This window comes from Schistosoma mansoni, chromosome 4 (genome assembly GCF_000237925.1).
Source record: "Schistosoma mansoni strain Puerto Rico chromosome 4, complete genome".
Lineage (NCBI taxonomy): Eukaryota > Metazoa > Platyhelminthes > Trematoda > Strigeidida > Schistosomatidae > Schistosoma > Schistosoma mansoni.
In genome coordinates this window covers 31060864-31080613 of record NC_031498.1, presented here as the reverse complement: position 1 = coordinate 31080613, position 19750 = coordinate 31060864, and the positions used below count along the sequence as shown (strand labels likewise).

The window sequence follows — 19750 nt, the reverse complement described above, 5'->3', positions numbered from 1 at the left end:
TTGTAACAGCCAGGATGGAAACTTTAAAAGTTGGTCCCTATTGAGTAACTTAATTTCCTCTCTATTCCTGAGTTAGACAAGAATTAATCAATGTTATTGTCAATGTGAAACTAGATAAACCGTAGTAAATAAGTCTAAAAAATGGCTATCTACCCGAATCAATTGGTTGAAACGTAAAGGTGAAAAAGCAACCTGAAAAATAATCTACAACAACAATAAAATACTCTTTTACTGAGCGTCGCGTTTCAAGAAAACATCACAAAGGTATCTCAAAAGCTTAGGCAACAATTGACCAACTTGCACGGTTTCAGCAAATGACATCATCGAAAATGAAAATCTTCGTCCCTAAATTGTTCACAACTTTACCTCAGGGATGTCATTTATTTATTTAAACACATAAATATTGGTACAAAGAGGCACCAGATATATATGCGCCAGTGTCACATTCACTGGTGTTACCACTAAGCTATTACGGTCACGACCTGCTACAGTAAGAATAAGATGTTGAAATTGTTTTTTTTCTCATAACATCCGGAGCCTTTGACCTAAAGGTCTGATCCACAAGGCAGTGGAGCATCGTAAGGAGATGCAGTCCCATAGTAGCCGGTGACCAACGATTGATTCATACGCCATTTGTTCCGTCAGGATACTGGAGCCCATAAGCACCATTTGTTTGGAATCAAGGTTTTCCAACTCCCCTAGGTGGACCCTCCTTTCCACCAACCCTGTTATAGCGTCGGACATTCGCTTTTCGTCCTCTCAATTTCGTAAACAACACCTGTGGCACGAGAAGGCTGTGAGTAGGACTTCCCTGGAAGAGGCTATATACGCGTGGCCATGTGAGAGTATTTGGAGAGGGGGAGTGGGCTCTCCCCACTCTCGGCCGTACAAGGGCATTTGGGGGCAGGGATGTAGTGAGATTCTGTTGTTGTTATACAACAATTCTCCAGTTTATTTTTAAGCGTTGCGGTTACAATAAAGAAAATTGGCTCTCTTCTTTCAAAGAAAAAAGTATAAATACAGTCAACTGTTATGTAATAAATTGATCGTCATGAGTCAGTATTAGCCATAAACGTGATAGTTTGGAAAAGTATACGATAAATTTATCTTTGAAAATGTGAATTAATAAATGTTTAAGACCATAAGAAGAATGAATTCACTGAATACAAAATTGAAGAAGCTGCCTGTACAACACTAGTTCAGGTGAGCATGAATAAAACCGTCACAGGTGATTGAAATAAACTTTTATTGATAAATCATTAGACAGACGTGATCATACATTTTCTGTAACCCTAGAACAAAAATTAAATTACATTATTTGTGACACTGTAGCCAACAGACGTTGTTACGAGTAGTACGCTTTAATCTTATAGAAGGTTGTAATTTACAGCTAAAAATTGGAGACAATGTGAAAAGGCCTCAATTTCAAATTAAATTAAAAGATGATTTTTTTTATATGCCTGTGTAATTGAATATGAAGACGAAGTTAATCTAAAAAATAGTATTCTTGTATTTAAAAGAAGCATTCAGAACAGTGTAACAGAATTTTTGATAGTATTTTATGTGAACAACGAATGGTGTCTAGCTGAATATGAATAACAGGAAGTATCAGAATGAGAAATAGTGTTATAGAAAGAATAAAAATTTCAACACCACCTAATACATTATTAGACGATAAGGGATTACTGAGACAGGTTTCAAGTGAAAGTAAATTGTTTTGGCACATATAAGGTAAACTTAAATTTTGTAATGGCTACGAAGTTTATAAACCTGAGAATGGGCATTAATTCATCATTGATTAATAACCAATGTCGTAGCATATAACTCCTAGTATTGCTGAAGTTCTGTTAACTACACTGTAGTTTAGCCGCTAATCTAAATAACTCGGTATTAAATGGACTTTGTTTGTCATTAATTTGTTAGAAGTGATCAGCTGAAATTCATGGACTTGTATTAGATTCTATTTTGGATTCAATAAAGAATTATTCGTAACTTAGTAGTAACGTCTGACTATAAAAACGTTCTAAACTCAACTCAGTTTGGTTTTCAAGATCCTTTCACTTAAACACCTTGTGTGTGACTTACGAAAGTAGTTTTATTTAACGTCGAATGTAAAGATTGATCCAGATACTCATCGATAAAAATTCTAAACTACATCTCAACATAAAAAATATAGATTAACAAGGAGTTGAACAATGAGTGAACGGTAATACCAACGGGAATAAAGTGATAAAAAAGGAAAGAAAGCAAGTCAAAAAGGTATAGAATAGTATGATGATGATGATTAAGGTTTAGCCTTAATTTACATCAATTTTATGAATTATGAGCCATATTATCTGAAGCCACCGAATATAGATTCACGATTAGCTACCTGACACAATAAAGGTTTTCTCTTCTAAATACAGTTCATTATGATCTTCAGTGAATTTTTAGACTGACATCGTTACTATGAAGTGACCACCCTTAAGTTTCTTTAGAAGATGCTCCTAAGGTAGTCAAGAAAGAACATCTCAGTAGATGTAACATATATCATCATTATCTCAGTCAGTAAAAGTTCACAGCATAATAATCTCTACGTAGTGCTCGTCCATATTTTACACGCTTAAGGTAATAAATAGCGAAATACTGCCTAATATACTAACCTTTTTAATGAAAAACGGACACCAAGTGTCGATAATATGAGCGAGTGTTTTTTTAGCAGTATAGCTACTGCATCTGGTACAATTTTACGACAGCTGAAAGGACAACCAAAGTCAGTGAAATGAATAGTTACACGATAGTTCATCATAAGGAAAATTACTCGGATTGTTTATTAGTTGGTTTGTGGATAAATTCATGGATATATACATATTGTACGGTCAGTTAAAGATAACCGGGTATAAGAAAATGAAAAACGTAATAAGCAAATAGTTGAGTAATAGTGTAAGAACAGAGTTCGGAAGTGAAGAAATACACTATGTGGTCTATAAAACTGACACAACAGCCTATTGAAAGCAGAAATAAAATGTTTATATACATATACAGATCTGTTTCAGGTTGATAATTGATTACTCCATCCTAAAAAAAAACAGAAACAAAATAAAAAGAATGAAGTTAGTTTGATAGTTGATTAAGTATCATTATAATTTTAATACTACAGAAACAACCCGATAATCATTTGTTGTTTGGAGGGTATAATACATAACTGTGTGGAAGTTAGTTTATTACGATAGACTAATGGTTAAATTATTAGGCTTTCAATCGTTACGCCATAAGTTTAAACCACATGTCACATACTTCTATTTGGGTAGCCAAGTTATATGAGTAGATCTCACAGACACAGTACTGGATTTATAAATTACACTAAGTGATTATAGTGAGAAACCAGCACATGTACACCATTATATGATGAATCCGGTGTTCATCTTGTTGTGCTAACGAGATATGGCAACTTGGACTGATGCATATATGTGCCTGGTCCTACGTTGTAGTTAACTGACTGACTGATGTGATAGTTAATTCATCAAATCATATTAAGAGAGACATTTTTTACACAATGGTACTTTTGATAAGTATAGCGTGTGTGGTCTAATTTATTAAAAGGTTACCTTAATGTTGAATCATTGATTCAATGAAAAGCCTACCTAGTAACTGATTCGAAAAGTTTCATCTCATCTTGTAATTTATCAGATCAAAATATCTACAGTTTATAAAAAAAAAATTATTGTCATGAGGTTTGTTTTTAGATTTTTACTTTACATTTTAAAACATTTCACAAGTTCTACCGCATGTATATTAGTAACATTTATCGATAAAAAAAAAGAATTTTGTAAAATACTTTAAATATCACTTATTTGAATTGTGATAAATTAGGATTAAAAAAACAAAAAAAACATTTCAGTCAATTGTTCAATAAATCAGTGAAACAAAAAGTGCCAGAATAAGTTAACTATACTTTTCACATGATACTGTATGTGTATTATATGCTTTAATTAAAAGATTATTTAGATTTAACACTATGTGATCAATTTCGATAATGTATTAAGAAGACGAAGATTATCAGAACTATGTGATATATTAGCGCAATACATTTCGAACAATCTGATCACACAATATACTTGTTAAGAACATTTATATATAAAAATAAAAGGTCAACTAGACTGGTAATAAGGAGGAGCAATCGTGATCTGAAAATTAGGGTGGGTGAACATGTACCAAAATGGTTGCAAAAACAAATACAGTCGAATGACCCAATAAGAGTAGAGGATAAACATCCATCATCCTCTGTTGCTAAACATATAATCGAAACAGGTCATAAGATTGATCTAAACTCAGCTTTGGTTGTGTTGTTTAAAAGTGTAAAAGGGCGTATACTGAGGTTTATTGAAGCCTTAGCCATATGAAAATTCAAACCCCCTTAGTGTATTCAAAAACAGTTTGTTCTCACCTTAAACCTACCCTGGTAATAAATGCTTATTATCCAGAGTGACACCAGAGCAACACTCTTTATAGGTACATGGAACGTCCGGACAATGTGGGATACAGGAAAGACCAGCCAAATAGCAATGGAAATGAGGAGATACAACTTGGCAGTACTTGGAATCAGCGAAACCCATTGGACACAAACTGGACAACAAAGGCTAGGTACAGGAGAGATGCTGCTGTACTCCGGTCACGAAGGGGAAAATGCTCCACACACTCAGGGAGTTGCTCTAATGCTGTCCAAAGAAGCACAAAATGCACTTGTGGGATGGGAATCTCATGGACCCAGGATAATCAAAGCATCATTCAGAAAAAAGAAGCAAGGGATCACAATGAACGTTATCCAATGTTATGCACCCACCAATGATAGCAACGACGATGATAAAGATCAGTTCTATGAAAGGCTGCAATCAATTATAGAAAAGTGCTCACGAAAGGACCTCACCATCCTTATGGGAGATCTAAATGCTAAAGTTGGAGTGGACAACACAGGATATGAAGATATAATTGGACGACATGGACTAGGAGAGAGAAATGAAAATGGGGAGAGACTTGCAAACTTATGTGCTTTCAACAAATTGGTTATAGGCGGCACAATATTCCCACACAAACGCATACACAAAGCTACATGGATCTCACCGGACCAAACCACAGAGAACCAGATAGATCACATCTGTATCAACAAAAAATTCCGAAGATCAATGGAAGATGTGAGAACCCGGAGAGGAGCTGACATAGCTTCAGATCACCACCTGGTTGTGGCCAAGATGAGACTGAAGCTGAAGAAACACTGGACAACTGGACAAACAGCACTACAAAGGTTCAATACAGCCTTCCTTCGAGATATTGACAAGCTCCACGAATTCAAGATAACTCTCAACAACAGGTTCCAAGCTCTACAGGATCTATTGAAAGAACAAGAAACTACCTTGGAGGACAACTGGAAAGGGATAAAAGAAGCACTAACTTCAACTTGTCAGGAGGTTCTTGGTCCTAAGAATCATCATCAAAGGAATGGATCTCTATGGGAACCCTGGACAAAATTCAAGAAAGGAAGAACAAGAAACTAGCAATTAACAACAGCCGAACACGAGCAGAGAAAGTCAAAGCACAAGCAGACTACGCAGAAGCAAACAGGGAAGTGAAGAAAAGCATTAAAGCCGACAAGCAGAAATACATGGGAGAACTATCAACGACGGCGGAAAAAGCTGCAAGAGAAGGGAATATGAGACAACTATATGATACAACGAAGAAATTGTCAGGGAGATATGGCAGACCAGAGAGACCAGTCATGGACAAAAAAGGAAAGACATTCACTGAGATTCAAGAACAGAAGAAAAGATGGGCAGAATACTTCGACGAACTACTGAATAGACCAGCCCCATTGAACCCACCGAACATCGAAGCAGCACACACTGACCTTCCAGTATATGTCACTCCACCAACGATCTAAGAAGCCAAGATGACAATCAGACAAATCAAAAGTGAGGAGGCGGCAGGACCTGACAATATACCAGCAGAAGCACTGAAGTCAGACATTGAAATAACTGCAAATATGCTTCACCTTCTATTCAAGAAGATTTGGGAGGAAGAACAAGTGCCAATGGACTGGAAAGAAGGATATCTCATCAAGATACCAAAGAAAGGAGATCTGAGCCAATGTGAGAACTACAGAGGCATCAGTTTGTTATCAGTACCAGGAAAAGTTTTCAACAGAGTGCTGCTGAATCGGATGAAAGACGCAGTAGACGCCGAACTTCGGGATCATCAGGCTGGATTCCGTAAGGATCGGTCGTGCACAGACCAGATTGCGACACTACGGATCATCGTTGAACAATCAGTTGAGTGGAACTCATCACTATACGTCAACTTTATTGACTATGAGAAGGCGTTTGACAGCGTGGACAGGAGAACATTATGGAAACTTCTTCGACACTATGGAGTTCCTGACAAGATTGTCAACATTATCCAAAACTCATACGATGGACTACAGTGCAAAGTGGTGCATGGAGGACAGCTGACAGATGCATTTCCAGTAAGGACCGGAGTCAGACAAGGCTGTCTACTCTCCCCATTCCTCTTCCTTCTAGTGATTGACTGGATTATGAAGAATTCGACATCTGAAGGGAAATACGGAATACAATGGACTTCTCAGAATCAATTAGATGATTTGGACTTCGCAGATGACCTGGCCCTCCTCTCTCATACACACGACCAAATGCAGATGAAGACCGCAAATGTAGCAGCAGCCTCCCAATCGATAGGCCTCCACATTCACAAAGGAAAAAGCAAGATTCTCAAATGCAGCACGGAGAACACCAACCCAATCACACTTGATGGCGAAACTCTGGAAGAGGTGGAAACATTCAAGTACCTGGGGAGCATCGTTGATAAACAAGGGGGATCGGATGCAGATGTAAAGGCGAGGATTGGCAAAGCAAGGGCAGCATTTCTACAATTGCAGAACATATGGAACTCAAAACAACTCTCAACCAATTTCAAGGTCAGAATCTTTAATACGAACGTCAAGACAGTCCTACTGTATGGAGCTGAAACGTGGAGAACTACTACGGCCATCATCAGGAAGGTACAAGTATTTATAAACAGTTGTTTACGCAAAATACTCAACATTCACTGGCCGGATACTATCAGCAACAGCGTTTTATGGGAGAGGACAAACCAGCTTCCAGCTGAAGAGAAAATTAGGAAAAGACGTTGGAAGTGGATAGGACATACATTAAGGAAATCACCAATGTGCATTACAAGGCAATCCCTAACTTGGAATGGTGAAGGGAAGCGGAAAAGTGGAAGGCCAAAGAACACATCACGTTGGGAAATAGAAGCAGATATGAAAAGGATGAATAGCAACTGGAAAGAACTGGAAAGGAAGGCTCAGGACGGAGTTGGATGGAGAATGCTGGTGAGCGGCCTATGCTCCTCCACAAGGGGTAACAGGCGTAAGTAAGTAGTAAGTAAGTAATATATATATATATATATATATATATGCAAGGAAAGGTCAGAGGTTATTAGGTATTAGAATGAAGGGTGGCGTAATAGTGGAGTTCGAAGACAGATAAAATCAAAAATGTGATTATTTTAGAGGTAGTTGAAAACAATTAGGGTGGGTTACGTAATAATTGAATAAAATTTGGATAGTTCATATAATTAGGAGAGACAAATGAGCGGAAATGTGTGAGAGAAAGAGTGGTTTAAGAATTGAGTAAGGGGAGGGGAAGATAATAAAAACTGAATATTAACCAAAATTAAAATAATAACAACGCAACTGAAACAAACAAAAAAAATACAAAAAACGGATCACCAGGGTAGTAATAAGTTTATCACTGTCTCTTTTTGAGTACACAGATCCGGTTTGAGTTTTTTTATCGCGATCGTTTCAGCAAACTGGAGAGCAGTTGTACTTCTTTGTTTACTGATGATTTTAAAGGCATGAGAAATGTCAATGCTGTGCCCGGTGTCGAGTAAATGCCGAGCTATCGCACTGTTGAGAGCCCTGGACCCTTGCAGCCTCAGTTTCTTAGCAACATGCTCAGAAATGCGGACATGCACTCTTCTCTCGGTTCTTCCAATGTATGTGCTTTGGCACGTACATGTAAATTGGTAAATGCACTTGGAGCTACTGAGAAAAGAGGACTTGTCGATTTTAGTTTGTTTGAGTGAGCAGTTTGTTTCCCACACCGTTGTCAGTTTAGCTGATGGGTAGGTCGCTTTCAACGCGGAATTAAGTCGGTGGTTAATTATTCCAGCGATTTCGTCTCCTTTGGAACGTAGGTATAGGAAGCATGTTTTCTTTTCAACTCGATCATATTTTATTCGACGGTTGGTGTTTGCATATTTGTGGATGAATTTCTCTGGATATGCATTTTCACGTAGATATTTGGTGATTAGAGCTATTTCTTCCTCAAGACACTCACTCGAGCAGATTTTGTGTGCGCGGTCGAAAAGGGTCCGTATAATACCCTTTTTGTAACTCATCGGACAGAAACTGTAGTAATTGAGATACAGTCCACTCCAAGTGTTTTTGCGATGAACATATCTTTGTAATGTACCCGCTGGTGTTCGTCTAATTCCAATATCTAGAAAATGGAATTTATCTTCGTCTTCATGTTCCATCGTAAATTATATATCCTTGTGTGCTTTATTAAACAAACTGAGCACATTGATGGAGTGTTTGTGATTGTCGCAAACAACAAAGGTGTCATCCATGTATCTGCAGTATAGCGTGGTACTATCGATAACATGCTTAAGCTTCTTCTGTTCGAGGTTCCCCATTCTGGCCGACATATATATATATATATATATATATATATATATATATTCACTTATATCAGTCGTTCCATCCTATTTATTACCCCAATGCTGAAACTTTAATACATATTTGGTTGTAAGCAGCTGATGAGAAACCACGAAATATAATGAATTCATATTATTCTGTATCAATATTTGTTCTGTCTTTATTTAAATTCATAAAGGGAACTAACTGCATGAAATATACGAAATTATTAAACCAATCAAGGTAGTCTATGATTTAATGATAACAGTGGAATAGATTACATAAATAAACATAATAAGTAAAGAGTACAAATTGATAGTGTGATAGCAGGCGTATATGCATATAAATATTACTGTATATTAGAGTAAAGCCTAATTAAGATCTAATCGCAAACAATGTTGTTCGCTTATATATCGTTCTAATTCACAACATGGGAATTTTTCAAATTCCAAAACTAATAAAGACAAAGTGAAATTCACACAACTTAGAACGTACGAGTTAAGATTTGAAGTTTCTGAGAAAAGTGGCTAGGTGGCTATCACTATATGAAAGAATTATTAGTTTGTTAGACTAGGCAATTAATAAAGAATATGTATGTATTCTTAAAGTATAAGGGTCAGTACATTTGATATATATTAAATAACAAGGATAACTAAAACACTAAAAGAATTCTTCAAGATGATGTTGATGATGATGATGATGGAAATATTTAAGTTTCGTTCTTCCAGTTAATTTAGAAAGTTAAATGAAAGCTTCAGAACATAGACAAGCTTAGCTGCACGATGGAAATTGGCGACAGTATTCATATATGCATTTAAAGTTGATCGGGTATATTTTCATAACAGATTTTGTTCGAATGGGTAGTGTAACATCAGGAAGTAAATGCTAAATTAGTCAATTTTATTATTTACCACTTAACAAATGTTAAGGGAAACTACAACTAGATTGTAAATTTATCGTCAATGATGAACCAACCACATACCAATTTTTTCAGTTAAATCGTGTTCTAATTTATGTTGTTAATATTTAACCCATGATAAACAGTGAAGTCGTCCAGGTCGGGCTCTATTTCTTACACCAAAGAATTTAAATTCAATTAGTCCCTTTGATACATTTCGATGGTGTAATAAGAAGACGAACAAGATCAGAACTATGTGATGATATATTAGCGTAATACATTTCGAACAATCTGATCACACATTATATACTTGTTAAGAACATTTATATATAAAAATATAAGAATGGAATTAAACAATCTTTCCGAATATCAATATTGTTTCATCACTAATTCATCCATCTTCAAAAAACCAACTATGGATTTATTGGGTTAATATGAACTCTTGGGAATCTAGGACAAACGATAGTAGATGATGATAGTATTATGATATGAATTCGGTGAACTAGTTTTACTATTTCTACTACCATTAAAATTCTTTAAACAATATGACAAGAAAATTATCATTAAAGCAGATCAATGTCTAAAATGAATTTAAATCTTAACTCATAAGGAGTCCCATAATAGGACGAAACGGCCGTCCAGTGCTTCCAGGTTTTCGATGGTGGTCTAGCTTCAATTGACTCATGATTTCAACTTTGAAATATACTGAAATCTCTCCACAAATCCCCTTCTGATTATAATCATATGCTCACTAGTGACTGACTTCAAGATACATGTCCTGGAGTTCTAGTGGGAAGCAGTGACCAGTGGACTTCAACCACGTCTGTTGTGAGATAACAACCCACTGAAGGCAATCGGTGAATGAACGCTCATAATTCGTGGATCAGTTGAAGTTAGACATTAACACCGTTGGATGCCGGCTCAGTGGTCTATCGGTTAAGGGCTCTGGCTCGTAACTGGTAGGTCCTGGGTTCGAATCTCGCGAGTGCGGGATCGTGGGTGCGCACTGCTCAGGAGTCCCATAATAGGACGAAACGGCCGTCCAGTGCTTCCAGGTTTTCGATGGTGGTCTAGCTTCAATTGACTCATGATTTCAACTTTGAAATATACTGAAATCTCTTCACAAATCCCCTTCTGATCATACAATAATAACAAATCTAAGTGGTGAAACTCAATAAAAATAATCATAGTGAAGATATTTTACTCACTTGAATTGTGTAAGAATTGAAGACATGTTATTTTCAAGGTAAAAAATAAATCATATTTTCGGATTTTCAAGTGTACTTGTTTCATTAATCTTCTTATGAATAGAGAGAGGTGATGAAGAAAGACCAAGTTGATTATTATTTGAGGCTTTATTTTCATTTAATACCGGATGTGATAATGAAACTTCTGAAACATTTGCAACACTAGTATTAGATAATAAATTGTCAACAGTAAGTAAATGTTTCTCTTTGCGTAAATTTATTTTCGCCCATATAATGGAAGTAATCGCTGTGATAAAACCAATGAATTGCATTATACCAAGGAAAATAAAGGCAGGACGATAATCTTCAGTATAATCTTTGATTAGACCTGATGAAGCAAAAACAGTTAGCATATAGAAATAATTGATCATATTAAATTGTTTCAATTTTGTACATACAGAGAAGCATAGATAGTGATTAGAGCACTCGGTTTCCAAACAAAGTAACTGATTCAAACTCCACTTTATCTCCTTATGTCTAGTAAGTAATCTTCATTTAAACAGTGGGGCTAGAAACAGAGTACATGATTCTGTATAATTAGACACTAATAGCTAAGGATGTCCCATCTTGGCAGATAAGGTTCTTGTTATATATCGTAGGTGATATGTAGATTTTTCGAGGAATGAGCATAAATAAAATGTTTTACTTGAACAAGAAGGCACTGTAAATATTATCGGTTTCAAGGATCGAACTACGCCAGGCACTTTACAGTTAATCATTCCACTTGAAAGAAAACAGTATTGGGTAAAACAGATTCAATGATAGATGCTTAATTAAATTCATGCCGAGAAGTGGTAGTCTCATTTCAATTCGTCAATAGACAGTAGCGCTTTTATTTCAGAGGGCTACTGAATGCATGGATTGTCTTAGTTTCGGAATCGTCAGCAATGTATACCGAAGAACACCAAAAATTCGACTAATATAAGCCCGAAATTGTGGAACTCTGGCACAATTTTTTTCATAGCGATGTGATTCCAAACGAATATGTTGGTCAAGAAATATAGGAGTTGACACAAATTTAATCAAATGACCAGCATATGATATTAAATTGATAGTGTAAAGAAATAAATTAGTCGTAAATTGTCAATACGTAAACACAAGATAGAAAAATAACAAAAGATCAACCTTATATCGACCGATATTCTTACTACAATATTTCGCCTCTCAATACTTCATCCTTCAAATATTCTTGAGAGAACTTTCAAGTGACCTATTAATAATGTTAGGTGATTCGGGGTGAAAGCTCCGTGCTATATAGCATCCACCAGTAGTCTTGAGGGTAGCATCCATTCCCTTTAACCATTAAACAGTGCAGCACGATATGCAGCCACTTAATTAGGGGCCACACACTGCAACGTGGTTGATAAGAGCAGTTCATTGCCAAAGAATAAGAGTGAATGATATTGGTTACTATTCGATAGTCAATTAGTTCAAAATATAGTCTCAAAACCTGTTCATCCAATAAATATCATCGTTATTTCGTAAACAATACTAGTATTGTTTACTGGACATTTTGTTTCCCTGATTCTTCGTGTCAAAACAAAATCATGGTTGTTTTTCTCACTACATGGTGAAAAAATAATTTTGAAAGGTCAAAATCCACTCATCATTATATTTAGTTTTCATCTAATCTTTATTTCTGTTATATCCCGTGGAGAATTATGAATGGTAACTCTGAGGTCTATTTACGGACCAAAACTGTTCATACGGCTTTTGTGTATCATAGCTATGATCGATAAATCACTGCTCTCTAATTGGCGGTCTTATCACTCACATATATCAACTGGGCAAAAACGCACTCATTCGATATAACGACTGGCGATGGGGTAAATAAAACCGAACCCAAGTCAGCCTGCGATTGGTCGAAAACCAGGCAAGTATTCCGTGCAATCAGCATCCAAAATTTTCGTTGCTGTCCTTGAACGACATTGGTCATTATTCATACACTAAAAAATGGCTCTAACTTCCGATCAATTACAGTTGCTATTCCAGCGACAAGAGCAGCGTTTTAAAAAGAGTCATTTGGAATTCATTGACAAATTACACGCAAAGCTGCTGAATCATCCATGCTTTGGGGGTGCGACGGAAGTTGACGCATGAATTTCAAAATTGTGCACAGAGCTGGAAATTGATTGCAGAATGAATGAATATGCCGGTAAGAGCCTCAATGAATCCGTGGCAAACAGTAATTTAAAAGAAGCAATAGCAGTCATATGATCAGCCTAGTAGTCCAGTACTGTCTGTTTCAGAGACATACCCCATACTTGGTTCAAATCCTATCATCCCCGAAACAGAACGTGCAAACAATGAATTGTCCAGTCCACAGAAAGAAAATATCTTGTTAAACGCTAATAAAATTGCTGCAGCAATCGCCCGTGAAGAAACAGAGATCAAATCGAGCAGTACACTGAATGCAGCTGCACCGATCGGAGATCATCATTTTACAAAAGAAAATTCTGGCGAATCTAATTGTCCAGATTCTCATGTTTTACCAGAAAATATGCACATGCATCAAATAATAATCACGAACCTAGTGCATTTTTGATGGACGCTGACTATCATAGTGATTCACTATCTACCAGTGATGCTTCCAGCAAATGTGATGACAATATTTCTGAAGAACCAAACTCTGACCTTATGTCAAATGTCGGTCCTCACGACCACGTCAGTCCTAGTGGGTTCTCTATTAAACGCGAAGAATATGTTTTAAATAATGTCACATTAATTGTAACTTGGGTATATGAGGATCCAACACTGTTTCGTGGGGGAGGATAAATTGGGGAAATTTAAAATCCGGATATCAACTCCGGATCTCTCAAAAAGGTGAGGTGTTATATCCCGTGGAGAATTATGAATGGCAACTCTGTGGACTATTTATGGACCAATATGATACGTATATTTCCTATTGTATAATTATTAAGTAACTTAACTATTCATATTCGTGTCCCTCTTATTATAAGCTTTATTTTGACCTATGAACTACTGTTATACGATTTACTATTCTTGAGTTATCCCCAGTCTATTGATTACTGTTCCCTCTATTCACAGCCACATTTGGCCAAATCTCGTACAAATGTTATTTTATATTTTATGGTACGATGTGGTCAGTTTGTTTGGTATATAAACCCAGTATGTTTGAGAATAATGATTCATATTGCAGAGGCTGGACGTTCTGGACGTAACTGGCTGGGCTAGGCAGAAAGTAGGACTGATAAGTACTGAAGACTGCTCATACGATTTTGTGCATCATTGGACGATAAATAAATTCACTTCTCTCTAATTGGACGGTCATATCATTCATATATCAAACAGGACACGCACGCACTTACTCGTTATAACAATTTCTATGTTTGATAGTCATTCAGACAGTCAGTGAGTTGATTATATAGCAACAAACTGCAACAGAATGTTAACTATAATATACTGTCATAGGCAGGTGTTACGATGACGTCACAAATCATCAAAATGTGAAGTGACTGATACAAGAAGCAACCAAATCCCATGAAAAGACGAAGTTTCTCACTTTATAAATCGAATAGCCCAGGCTTTTGAAGTTCTCATAATACCAGGAACTTTGTTCTCTTTATTTAAACTTACTGATTACATGTTCCTAAGAATATGATTCTATTGTGTTGCCGTTAAGATCTCTCTTATTATGACCTAGCTACCCTTATTGCTTAGTATTCTTTGGAAGCTTCACTTTACTCAAGAAGTCACCAATTCAGAATACGATTGTACAGGAACGTAATTATGTTAGAAATAAACAAGGTTGAAGAGATGTAGGAATCACAATATATTTTTAATTTTATGCACGAAGATTATAGAGTCTTCCCCGAGTATCCGTTAGAGATTAATGGCCATGAAATGGCCAGTCAGAGTGCCTCAACACAAGCCTGCGAGGAACATGATTTAATTTAATCTATGTCCCACAAACAGTTATTCTTAATAACTTTTAGTTACTATATGATAACTTGTTCTGTGTAATTGAAAAATTTTACACTAGCACATAAAACGCTGGCATTTTGATGCACTAAACAACAATTTCTGAATTTATTATGGAATTGCACCTGGATTGTTATTACAGAAACTATTAAATAATCTATATGCAACTTAATGTATGAAATATTTTGCCTAGCAACTTCACAGAAACCAAGTAAAATGAAATGACTCAGTAATATCACCACCTGAATAATCTAAGACCAAGAAATGAAGTACAACTAAATAACTTGCCAGAAAAGTAAGATCCAGTCAACATTCCTAATCCTTTGCAGATTTGTGCAATAGCAATTGTTTGACTCGTTGTTTCTGGTTGTCCTTCACATAAATCCGATAAAACTACAGCTTGTTGGGAGATATAAAGAGCCAAAAATAACCCTCGCAAAAACATAAGAGCAGACAAATACTTCAATTGAGAGGCAAATGCAATAAAGATAATTATTACAGAAGAAAATGCTATTCCTCCAGTCCATATAAGACCTCTATGAGGTTTTATGAAACGGTAATCGAAAATGAATCCCAGAGCTATTCGCATCACCAACTGTACTGTGCCTTCAATAGCAAGTAATTGCACTGACTGAGCGCCGATAACCTTAAAAGTTAAAAAGAGTTTTAAGTAACACGGTTTTGAAAATTCAGAAAGTAAATTCTAGACTTTCCGTAGAAGTCCTTAATTTTATTCATAATGGCTAAATTTGTCGCAAGAAATTAACTCTTAATGGATGAATGCTTGAACTATCTAGATGGTTTGTATTAAATCACCGACAAATACTTCCATATAAGGAAGCAAGTAGACTGACGAGTCAATTTCGCTTATAAAAACTACAATCCTTTAAAAGTCTTACGATAGAGTGTCGTAGCAGTTATCTCCTTGCTTTCAGAATTTGATACTAGTTAGAATTTAGGCGTAGTAATTTAGCGTATGATATGGATTGGACTCTTACCAAGTTCTTTGAAACCGAGCTAAACTAAACAAAATCAAAGTGCAACTACAATCTATGGTTTCATTTTATTGATGGAATAGGCGTCGTTTGCAAATCACAAGTTTTCTTGCTTCAGGCAAACCTTTGAAAAATATTTGTATACTAAGTAGCCCCAACTTAAAATCATGCTAAACAAAGTGCTAAGGTGGGTGCCTCCTTGTTAACATTCTCTGAACTTCATCACGTATTCAGTCAATCAACTTGGCTTGCTATAACTCAAGTAAAGGTTTATGTCCTCAACTTGGAGTCACACACTTTTGTGTTGGACTGGCGGGAATACTCGAATGTCCAAACTGATGTAGATGGAGAAAAGTTGTAACCCACGACTTGATGGTTGAAATTGTAACCACTATATCACAAGTGAATATATAAACTTCGAGTGATTTATTTAGCAAGCACATGCAAATAATATCAGCAACCATTAGCTATGATCTTTTACTTTAACACAAATCCTACAAATAAGTAGACGATATCTTCAAATCTAATCCTAGAGATTTCACAGTGAGAAACTAGTTGAACCTATTTATTACTCGTACAGGGTACAAGCGTTTATGTACATATGTTGTATTGGATGGTTACAAGCACAACTACTTTTTCATGTGTAAAAATGATAAATACAATTATTTGTTTACTGAAAATCTACTAAGTTCGCTCAATCAACTGCCACATAAGAATATCATTTGGCCAACAATTTAAAAACATACGAAGTGCGCTCCCGGTGTATCATGTAGAAAAATAGATGAAATCACAAGAAATTAGTAGAGACAGAAGCAAAAAAGTGCTCAGAAACAACTCAGTAATCGGATACATGTTAATGTGTTGGGTTGAAACGTTTGGTTTTTGTGACAACTTAAAACCCTACTCAGTTGCCTCAGTGGTATTGGGTGATACAGACTGTATGTTATACATAGCCACCACTCTGTAAATACTGAACTGAAGACAAGAAAAATACAAAAATCAAATCGGCATCAACGCAACTGAAAAAAAACGATTTTTCTGTAATTCACCACAACCGAATTGGTTATAATCTAATTTCAGAATGATTTTAGTTAGTTGAATTGACTATTCATTATCGAGCCTTATAACACTGGTAACACAGAATTTGAAAAGTACTCATTTGAATGTGTATTCTGAGCAGGAAGGCTCGATTTTGAGTTAAAAACACTTCAAAGCACGTTAATCGAAACTAAAATGTAGGTTAAAGTGGGTGAACGTGATTCGTTTGATGTGGCTAGCCTTATTTTCCAACACTGCTGAATGCAAAGTGATGATACGGAAATAATTATTCCACTGATAAAAATATATAGATAACCAAAACGACTGGACACAATAATAATTGATTCAAGTATAACTTTCTTTGGTTTTCCTATAGACTTAATCAGTATGTGTGGGATTCGAAATTCAAGTCTGAATATGAAAAGTTACTGTCTTTTTATTATAAATGAAGTATGAAGGTTCTAATTAACATGCTCATATGTTCAAGAGAACTTCAAATTGTCCTACAGATGTTTACATTAGAAACTGCATCCCTTTATCAAATCTTTTGTTAGCCAATAGTTCTGTCTTTTGATATTTTCTTTTGAATGTTAAATGACTTACTTTCTTTGAGCCTTTATCACTCGATGTGTTTTAACCATTATAGAATGACGTAATAATTTAGTTTGTTGTAAGGTCTGTAGAGGGTTAAAGTGTATCGATTTCAATAGCGATCTGGGTGGGGTTATCTTACAGTTTTACTACTGAAGTAAAGGTTTCTCGAAACATGGAACGAAGCCGTTACAAATGAAATTTTTTAAGTGTTCTAAACAAATAGTAGTGTTAGTGTTTTGGTACATGAATCACAAGTGTCCTAATTCTGAATTCAGTCACGTTAATTAGACTCTGACTTTCGTTATATGGACAGCTGAGTTATTCGTAATTTAATCCTGGGATAATCATTTATTCACACTCAACATTCAGGATATAGGTTGAGTTTAACCAGCTGATCTTAGATATGATAATAACGGTGAAAGTTTACAATGCAGGCGAAAACAAATTTGTTAGCACGTTACTAAAGGGCCTCTCACCTCTCCAAAACCGTCTTAAGATTCCATTACACCTAATGGTTTGAAAGAATGAAAAAACCCAGAAAAACTAAGCAAAACCTGTGGTGGATGCCTCTGAGTAGTGGTCCAAACAATCGGCTGTCATCAAAGACCGATAGAATTTAAAACCGTCAGCAGTGAAGTTAGACACCCAAAATGTAGCCCCATTGGGGAGTGGGACTCAATGGAGTTTTACTATTGGGACTAACGGCTGGGATACACTAGTGTAAATATGAGAAAAACATGACTCATTATGACTGGGAAGCTTTTTCTTCACTAAAATGATCACTCGAATAAAAACGATACTCAACTTACCCCTAGCTGCTTCGAATAATCGATTAATAGGGTCGTGACTGGGCCTGAACCCATCATGTTCAAGATGAATGAAAATAAAAATAGCTTTATCCATATTCCAGATGCGATTTCGATCTTCAGTAGCAGGCGAAGATACCTGAAAATTCGTGAGCGTAAAGTTAACTTGATGTTTTCTGAATCTAATTTGGACTCAGTAGTCTTTTTTACGAAGTCCTTTTTAAAGTATAAAGCACCCGCAACACAATAATGCAAACTGAACGCAGAAAGAATTATCAGAGCGCCAGAAAGTCCATATTGAGAGATCAAGTAGTAGAAAAAATATGGCAAAATCATCGTGGCAAAGCCACATCCAGCTAGAGAAAGACTAAGAGCGGTAGCACGACGTTCGTGAAAGTAATATGTACATATGATTAGTGAGGGTGTGAAAGTGAGAGTTAATCCGAAACCTAAAGTAGTTTAATTGTTTATCGACTTTACCAAATATAACTCCATATCCGATAAAGACAAAGGCGAAATGGTCACTTAATGCTGATATGAGTAGACCCAGAAACGCTAGTATCCCACCAGCCATTACTACTTTCTGTTCAGAATAAATGTCACTCAGTGAAACCGACAGAGGAGCTAAAAGAATGATAAAAACTATGAACAAACCTAATAGCAAACGAACTGCTGATGCGAAACCTCCGAGAGTTGCTGCCATCGCAGCACTTGAACCGTATACCCGTATGATTTCGACATAAATGATCGAATATCCTTTCTCGAAGCCACAAGTTATGAAGTGCGAAATGAATGCACCGAAAACAACAACCCATCTCCATGCTCCGTCATCTGTTGGAGACCCTTGTACCATTCCGGAAGAAATATGTGGTGTCCGCGCAAACAACAACAATCATAAGTATGTTTGAAAACACCACTTGTACTTAGTTCATTCATGTGGTTGGTCTAAACAACATACCACCACACTCACAATAATGATTAAAAAGAATATGGAGTAAGGGAACTTACATCAGTTGCAAGATTATAAATTCATTCACGTTAACTTCATTGAGTTATTGGAACTTTAAATAATATGTTCGCTATGAGCCTGTGAGGTTATTTATCTCAAGTGTTAACGTCTTATGTGAAAAGATGTCATTAATAAGGTAGCAGACTAGGTGGTTCGTATACTTTTTACCTGCGCTTTAAGCATCATGATCGTAGGTGTTTTCAGAAAGGGAGATGTCAGGCGCACGGGCTGGTCATGGAGGTATAAGATGATTCTCGTTCTAATAAAAATTGAGTGATAGTCGCTATTCATCCACCCACATTAGTTCGAATACTTTTAATTACCATATTGCCGTCGCAATGGAGCCGGTTATTGGACAGTTTAATATGCATTCAAATTCTGAAGCTTTCGAGGATTACATGGAAAGGTCTAAAATCTTGAGTATGATCAGGAATAATATTGTGGATGATAAAGTTGCGGCTCGATTCTC

The 19750-nt window shown here is 36.1% G+C and overlaps 1 protein-coding gene across 1 annotated transcript; it reads right to left on the bottom strand.

Annotated features, from left to right (window-relative positions):
- Positions 1–1488: 1488 nt before the first annotated feature.
- On the bottom strand, positions 1489–19174 carry Smp_151010 (putative monocarboxylate transporter). Its single transcript, XM_018797478.1, has 6 exons — positions 18927–19174; positions 18753–18896; positions 18276–18721; positions 15113–15485; positions 10859–11225; positions 1489–3057 (listed from the first exon to the last, which is right to left on the bottom strand). Exons 1-5 carry the CDS (start codon positions 19123–19125, stop codon positions 10909–10911), a joined length of 1479 nt encoding a protein of 492 aa, XP_018652516.1. The 5' UTR covers positions 19126–19174; the 3' UTR covers positions 1489–3057; positions 10859–10908.
- Between the last annotated feature and the right edge of the window lie 576 nt (positions 19175–19750).

Excerpts from the sequence above, each read along its gene's own strand:
- Smp_151010 (XM_018797478.1), bottom strand. The coding sequence starts at position 19,125 with ATGGTACAAGGGTCTCCAACAGATGACGGAGCATGGAGATGGGTTGTT. Across the intron at positions 18,897-18,926 it reads AGCAGTTCGTTTGCTATTAG|CTCCTCTGTCGGTTTCACTG; the intron begins GTTTGTTCATAG and ends TCATTCTTTTAG. Across the intron at positions 18,722-18,752 it reads CGGATATGGAGTTATATTTG|GTTTCGGATTAACTCTCACT; the intron begins GTAAAGTCGATA and ends AAACTACTTTAG.